At 34.1% G+C, this 8,032-nt stretch overlaps 1 protein-coding gene across 1 annotated transcript; it reads right to left on the reverse strand.

Annotated features, from left to right (window-relative positions):
• Positions 1-5,229: 5,229 nt before the first annotated feature.
• Positions 5,230-7,776, reverse strand: LOC131633152 (probable WRKY transcription factor 31). Its single transcript, XM_058903872.1, has 5 exons — positions 7,543-7,776; positions 7,309-7,422; positions 6,463-7,029; positions 6,263-6,379; positions 5,230-5,535 (listed from the first exon to the last, which is right to left on the reverse strand). The coding sequence occupies exons 1-5, from the start codon at positions 7,774-7,776 to the stop codon at positions 5,230-5,232; spliced, it is 1,338 nt and encodes a 445-aa protein (XP_058759855.1).
• Positions 7,777-8,032: the final 256 nt, after the last annotated feature.

Consider the following 8,032-nt stretch of genomic DNA (forward strand, 5'->3'; position numbering starts at 1 on the left):
TCGTCCATGGCGTCTCTCCATTTTATGTTTTTCTCCGCTTCTTGATAGCTTAGAGCCTCACAATCACCAAAAAGACAAAAGAGGTTATTGTCGTTTAGGTTTTCGGTTACCTTGTAAATCTCTTCAATGCTCCTTAGTCGCGGTGTCCTCTCACTTGAGCTTGTTTCTTCCAACCTTGGTGTCGGTGAGGTCGGTGGTGTAAGATGTTCCTCTATCATTGGTTGTTCAATTTCTTCTTCTTCAAAGTAAGGAATAAAATCATACCTTTCTTCTTGAACACTTCAATCCCAACAATCTTCTTCATCGAACTCCACGTCGCGGCTTATGACGATCTTTCCACTATTTGGATTATAAAGCTTGTATCCTTTGGAACTTGAGTCGTAACCTACGAACACATATTTCTCACTTTTATCATCGAGCTTTGTTCTTCTTTCGTCTGGAACATGGGTATAGGCAATACTTCCAAACACTTTGAGGGGAGAGATCCCTGGCTTCCTTCCACTCCATGCTTCTTGTGGTTTCTTCTCATGCACACTTCTTGTTGGGGAGCGATTTGTCAAGTATACCGCACATGCCACTGCTTCGGCCCAAAACTCCTTCGACATCTTCTTGCTCTTGAGCATGCTTCGCACCATGTTAAGTATGGTTCGGTTCTTTCTCTCTGCTACTCCATTTTGTTGTGGCGATCTTGGCACAGTCAGTGGACGACGGATTCCATGGTATTCACAATATTTGTTGAACTCATTTGAAGTGAACTCTCCTCCTCGATCAGATCTCATGGCCTTAATGGGAAGGCCACTTTCTTTCTCCACAAGGGCTTTGAACTTCTTAAAATTTTCAAACACTTCTAACTTCTCCTTCAAGAAGTAAACCCATGTTTTTCTTGAATAATCATCAATAAAGAGGAGAAAGTACTTACTCTTACCAAAAGAGTTGGGTTTAATTGGTCCACAAACATCTGTGTGTATGAGCTCTAGCGGCTTTGTGGCTCTTGATGTTGATTCCTTTGGAAAGCTTTTTCGGAATTGCTTCCCAATTAGACATCCTTTGTAGAGTTGGTCTGGATGGTTGATGCTAGGCAATCCTCTCACCATCTCCTTCTTTGCCAAACGTTCTAGACCATCGAAGTTGAGATGCCCAAATCGTAGATGCCATAGCCATGAAGAATCGGTATAGCAAGCCTTGAGACACTTTGCCACATCATTTTGAATGTTCAAAAGGAACATTCTATTCTTTGACATAGGCACCTTAGCAATCAAGTTATGTCTACAATTTCTTAAGAAAAGACTATGTTCTTTCAAGTGGATGTCATAGTCTTTCTCTAATAATTGTCCCAAGCTCAAAATATTATTCTTCATGTTAGGCACATAGTAGACATTGGATATGAATTGATGACTACCATTGTTCAAGCGTATGAGAATTTTACCTTTGCCTTTGATCGGTATCTTCGAGTTATCTCCAAATGAGACATCGCCAGTTGTCGCTTCATTGATCTCTACAAACATGCTTCAATCGCCGCACATGTGGTTGCTTGCACCAGTTTCGAGGTACCACTTGTTTCTTTTCTCTTCAACTTGGTTTTGACATGCGAGTAGCAAAGTTTCTTCTTCTCCAACTTTTTCTTCTACAAAGTTAGCTTTCTCTTCAACCTTCTTTGAGAATCTACACTCGGATGCATAGTGACCAACCTTGTTGCAGTTGAAGCACTTGATTTGTGATTTTTCGTACCTCAACCATGAATTTCCTCTTCCACGACCTCTTGTCGCTTGTGGATTCCAACTTCTTTCTCCATTGTTGAAGTTGTTAGAGTAGTTGTTGTAACCTCCTCTTCCTTCTCCTCCACGTCTTCGTCCACGTCCACGATCTTGGCCACGACCTCGTCCTCTTTGGCTCTTGTAGTTTATATAGTTTGCTTCCTTTATGTTGAGTTGTAGTAGTTGCTCTATAGCCTCCTTTTGTTTAGTTTTTCTCTTTTGTTTTTCTTCATATGCTTGTAAGGAACCCATGAGTTGCTCAATGGTCATGGTCTTTAAATCCTTGTTTTCTTCAATGTTGGTAACAATGAAGTCAAAACTTGGATTTAAAGTGCGAAGTATTTTCTCCATGACTTTCACATCATCAACATCTTCACTATTTCTTTTAAGTTGATTGACTACGGCTAATACTCGAGAAAAATAATCAGAAATTGACTTGGACTCCTCCATAAACAAACCTTCAAAGTCACCTCTAAGAGTTTGAAGACGAATCTTTTTTACCTGCTCAACTCCTTTGTTGCAAGTTTGAAGCTTGTCCCATGCTTCTTTGGCCGTCGTTGCGTTGGATATCTTCTCAAAAGTATCTTCATCCACCGATGGATAAATGAGGAAGAGAGCTTTCTTGTCTCTCTTTCTTGACTCCTTCAATGTATCTTTTGCACCTTGGCTTAGTTAGGCTTCATCTTGCTCCTTGAAGCCTTTCTCAACGACATCCCACACATCTTGAGATCCTAGTAGCGCCTTCATCTTGATACTCCAATTATCATAGTTGTTCTTTGTGAGCATCGGCATTTGAAAAGGGAAACCTCCATTCGCCATCTTTTGAGGACCTTGAAGCTCTGGTACCACTTTGTTGGAATTAAGGTTATTTTTGTGTGTAGGACAAGTGTTTAGAAATATTGAAGGCTTGAATATAAACTTGATAGGTAGGAGAATTCTTTATGGAAGAGAAGACTTTGTATTTTTCTTGATACAAATGTGTAGGATTACATCTCTATTTATACCACTCTAAGGAGAACTCTAGACACACTAATTCTAGAGAGTTCTCAACTCTAGAGATTCAAAGAGTATTCTAGAGAATTTTACAACTATAAGAAATATCTAGACATTCCAAACACTACAAGAATTCTCTAGAAACACTATCCAAAATTATCTAAGCCCAAAATAGCTAAGCCCAAAATACCAAATAATAAAGAGGCCCAGATCAAGTTTAATATTTCAACAAGCTCATCCACAGGTCACATGTCCTTGCACCATGAAGGTAAATCTCATACTTTTGCTTACAAATGTTGTTCTATGAATTCCTGGATTATTGATTCAGGAGCTAATGACCATATTTTCTCATCTCTATCATGGTTCCAGACATGTAAGACCATTCCACCATTCAGTGTTAAACTTCCAAATAGTCAAACTGCTCTAGCTCAACACATTGGCTCAGTCAAGTTTTTCCCGGATTTTGTCATTCATTTTTTTTTGTAAGCAAGATGTATTAATAACAGAACAAATGTCTGGCAAGTTACAAAAAGAGGCCGAATAAACGACAACAAAAAATTACACACCAAATAGTATCTAAGCTAGGTAAAGCAAAGGGTTTTTGCTAAACTCGTAGAAGTTACAATTGGGATGAGTAATATTCCCTATAAATGACCACCTCCAAAGAAGCGCTTTACACCCCCAAACGACGTCTCTAACAATCCAAGCTCCATCCTTAAAAATAATTTCATTCCTACACAACCAAAGACTCCAAATAATTGCCAACCATATACCTCCCGCCTTTCCCTTTTTAATATTCAGCTTTCTACAAGAGATATACCAAGAAGAAAAACTTTCCTTAAAATCATTAGCCTTACAATTGTTCGTTCCCAACCAAATAATGTCCTTTACATTGCTGAATTTTCTGTAAATCTTATTTCAGTTTCACAATTATGCAAACAATCTCAGTATAAAGTCAGTTTCACTCATGAAAATTGTTTTATTCAGGAGGCCACCACTCTGCAGATGATTGGTTTGGGTGATAGCTTTGAAGGCTATATCTCATGCAACCAGAACAATCATCAATAGAATTGAGACCTCCAACAGAAGTACCAAAACCACCAACCAATTTTAAAACAACGCTAAAATTCTTTTTTCTATAGGTTAAGACAGAGGATAAATGTATTCAATTAGAGAAAATACTATAGATAATCTACCTAGAAAAATCCACCAACTTAGAATGAGTCCAACAATTTCAAATGAGAGTTAAGTTCTCATCCATATGAGAGGAGGAATAAGAATTGTCAAAATCCATATGAATTTAATAAGTAGAGAAAACAAAAAAGGGTATTCTCTTACATAACTCCAACACTACTTATCACTATCTTGAGAAATATTAAAGCCTTGAAGGACAAAGAAAATATTTGAAACCCCAAAACACTCATCTACAAAGAAGGATATCCTCTACCTCAAACTCTGACTAAAATTCTCATCTTTGCACTGACTTATCTCTCCTACAGTTCCTTCAGGTTAATCATATATTGTAAAAATCTAAAGAACCTAAACTCAAGGGAAATGGTCACTGCTCATGGATCTGCTCAAAGCTAATACTAAAGATATATTAAACGATACAACTATAACTCAGTAGATAAACTAATCTTTATAAAATTTTAAGTCTAATTGAGTAGATCAATTCTATAAAATTTTATAAATTTTTAAATCATTTGTTACTTCATCTAATAATTTTAGTTGAATGTTTATTTTTTTAAAATACAAGTAAATGTCAACTATTCCATTATATAGTTATGATTGCCAAATTTATATAGTTAATCTACTCATAATAAGAACTTTTAATTTCACAGTTAAATTCTGAAATCCATATATATATATATATATATATATATATATATATATATATATATATATATATATATATATATATATATATATATATATATATATATATATATATATATATATATATATATATATATATATATATATATATATATATATATATATATATATATATATATATATATACTCTAATTTAAACTGAAAAATGTATGTATATTATTATTTTTATTTTAAGTTTAATTGAAATATAATGCATTTGTTATAGTGAAAAAAATTAAAAATAATAATTTACTTGTTTTTCTTAAGAATAATGGGAGAAATAATAAACACGTAAAATCTAAGCTAATAAGAAGTGATTTTTCAAAGGACCTAAATAGTTCACTTGTTTTTTTAAAAGAATTGGAGTAAAATCACATATCAACCAAAGGCTAAACCACTTATGCTTATAAGAATTTTCAATCATATGTCAACCAAAGGCTAAACCACTTATGCTTATAAGAATTTTCAATCAAATGTCAACCAAAGGCTAAACCACTTATGCTTATAAGAATTTTCAATCACTTGTCTTTAATTCTAATTTAGGATAAGTTATTTAGGGAATGCTATTTCTTACAATAGGATAAGTTAATTATTGAGATAAAGGAGCTTATAACTGATTTTGAAGCATTTGGTGTTGTAGAGGATTTGGAGTTTGAGTAAAATCAAGTGTGATAGTCGGAAATGGAACAGAAGTTGAAATAGTTGTAGGACTTGTAGAACAAGGAACAATTGCCCTCTGGAGGAAACTCGCATTCACTTTTCCATCGTTTCTTGAGGTTGATTCTGAAAGAAGCATTCTTGCAGCTGCTGCAGCTGTTTGTGCCATTTCCATAGCTGCTGGAGGTAAAGTATGGTTATGATATCCTTCATATGTTGTGATTACCACTGTTTTGTCTTCAGCACACTTTTGTACCTGCAAATTTAACTCTATATCAAGTATTGCTTTTTTTTTTTTTTTGTGTAAGCAAGATATATTAATAACGGAGATATAAGGGTTCTCCAACCCGATTACACAATACGCGGGATAACCCGAACAAAAAAAGGAAAATTACAACCAAATATACATGCAAAACAAACTTCTATATACTCATACTTAAAGATTATCCACCAACAAGTTTCTTACATTAACATCTGAACTCACGGCCTCACAAGAAAAAAGATTAACTTTCATCAGAAGATGAAACCCCTGTCAATTTAATATTTTCTTAATAGACAATGATATTATTGAAAGTATAAAGGATATTCCACCCCAAAAACAGACGGAAAGTCCCTCCATCCTAAAATATAGAGGAGGTAGGATATTCCAAATATCCTAGTAGAATGCTAACCACTTCCAAGCATTAAAAGTAGGATGCTATCAATTTAATACTAGTATTATTCTAATTCAACCTAGCGGAATGCATGTCATCTTAATAGTTGATGTTATTAATTATGCATGTAGACTTAATTGAGCACATACACGAAGGTAATAACTAAAGACAAGATTTTAATAAAAAATCTAGCAATTTAGGCAACCGTTGAGATTTTAATGTAATATGCAACTACTGTGTAATTGAGGTTGCGAAGCATTAATCATATTTTTCTCTAATTCTCTTTTATACATATGCATAATTTGATAACCTTAAAAGAAAAAAGTTCACCTGTTTTCTCACTGGACAACCACTACCCATGGAGCACCTATAATAAGAACGTGGACTCGGGTTTCCTTTTGCCATTTTTTTCTGTCCATACTTTCTCCATCGGCATCCATCAGAAATCTAATAAAAAACAGTAATTTCTCGTTACAAAATTGTATAGTTTAAAAGCATCGTAACTTGCAATTTCAAACTATGTTATACACTTTTGACAAATTTACCTCTGATTTGGCTCTAACAGAAACTCTTGCTCTCATCAAGATAGCCGCTACATCAATTCGATCAATATTAACAAAGTCTGAAGCATAGTTTTGAGGATTCAGCCTTTGAAATCTCTCAGAATGACCAATGGAACTATTCTCTCTTTCAATCCCTCTATCAAGCTCCTTATTTTCTTCATCACTAATATTTCCATTCTTATTTAGGACTAAATCCTCCGAAGAAACTTCAATGTTGGTGTTCGGCGGCGATCCCAATCGATCATTACTTCTTATTCTTAAAGAAGATAGTTCAGCATCTATCTCAGTATCAGTATTAATATCCAGACCAAGCTCCAAAAAATTTCTTGGAACCAATACTCCACCATTCACAGTTCTTCTTTTCTTTTTAAATTTTCCAACAAACCCTTCAACTTCCTCATTCTTGTTGTCATGCATCACTTTCTCAAAATGCATCCGCAGCATATCATAGTCGGTTTGAAGTTGATCAAGCATCAAACTCAATCGACTATTTTCCTTTTTCATTCGAGCAAGCTTGCCTCGAAGAATAGCCATCTGAAAAAATAATTCATAGAATTCAAACATCATCACGCAAAAACACTAAACTATGACTCAAAACCACAATTGCACCCTCAAAATATAACCGTTTTTAAAATCTATGCAACCGCATCAAAACCACAATTATGGTTGCATCGACAACATTTTACCGCAATATAATGATTCACAGGATAACCATAACAACAATTTAAATCATGACACATGAAATAAAAACTTCAATCATTGTAGACAATTTCAATAAATTAAACCAGGTATCAACTTAATAGTAAAGTATACCGTATTCTTAGTGTCTGCATCGTTGAATTTAGATGATAGGTCATTATCATCATCTTGATCACTAGCATCATTGGTAGCAAGAATATTGAGACCGAGCCTGAGACCGGTGCCGGTCTGTTAAAATAACCAATTACAAGTAAACTATCACTTCAATTAATTAACAAATAGACTGTAAAATACAATAAAAAGAAATAAAATGATGCACTATTGAATTACAAATAATTAATCACTCACGTTGAGTTTTAAATCAAGAAAAGATGGCATGTTGGTACGATGAATGTCAAGGAAAGAGACAGCGGTGGGACAGCTAAATGGAGTGACAACAACCTTATTATTATTATTATTATTACGATCATTGTTGTAATTCTTAAAGAAATCAACCTCGGTTATTGTTTGATAATTTTTTTGGAAGGAACTATGGTTGACTTGGAAAGGGGTGCTACTCTGTGAAAGTGAAGAAGAATCCATGTTTTTGTATGATTGTGTTTCAACTTTGGATTATTTACGTGTTCGCTGAAAGAGTTGAGAACAATAGGGTTATGGTGGAGTCAAGTGTTAACATTATTATACTATTAAAAAAATTATGTGTATATGGTAACTCAATATACAAATAACTTGATTCATCGTATGTTTATTTACATGAATTTTGGTCAAAGAAATAGTCAACATGTAATTTTTAGTAAATAAGTTATTTTTAGTAATTTTATTAAATAGTCAACATGCA

This window comes from Vicia villosa, unplaced genomic scaffold (assembly GCF_029867415.1).
Source record: "Vicia villosa cultivar HV-30 ecotype Madison, WI unplaced genomic scaffold, Vvil1.0 ctg.001080F_1_1_3, whole genome shotgun sequence".
NCBI lineage: Eukaryota > Viridiplantae > Streptophyta > Magnoliopsida > Fabales > Fabaceae > Vicia > Vicia villosa.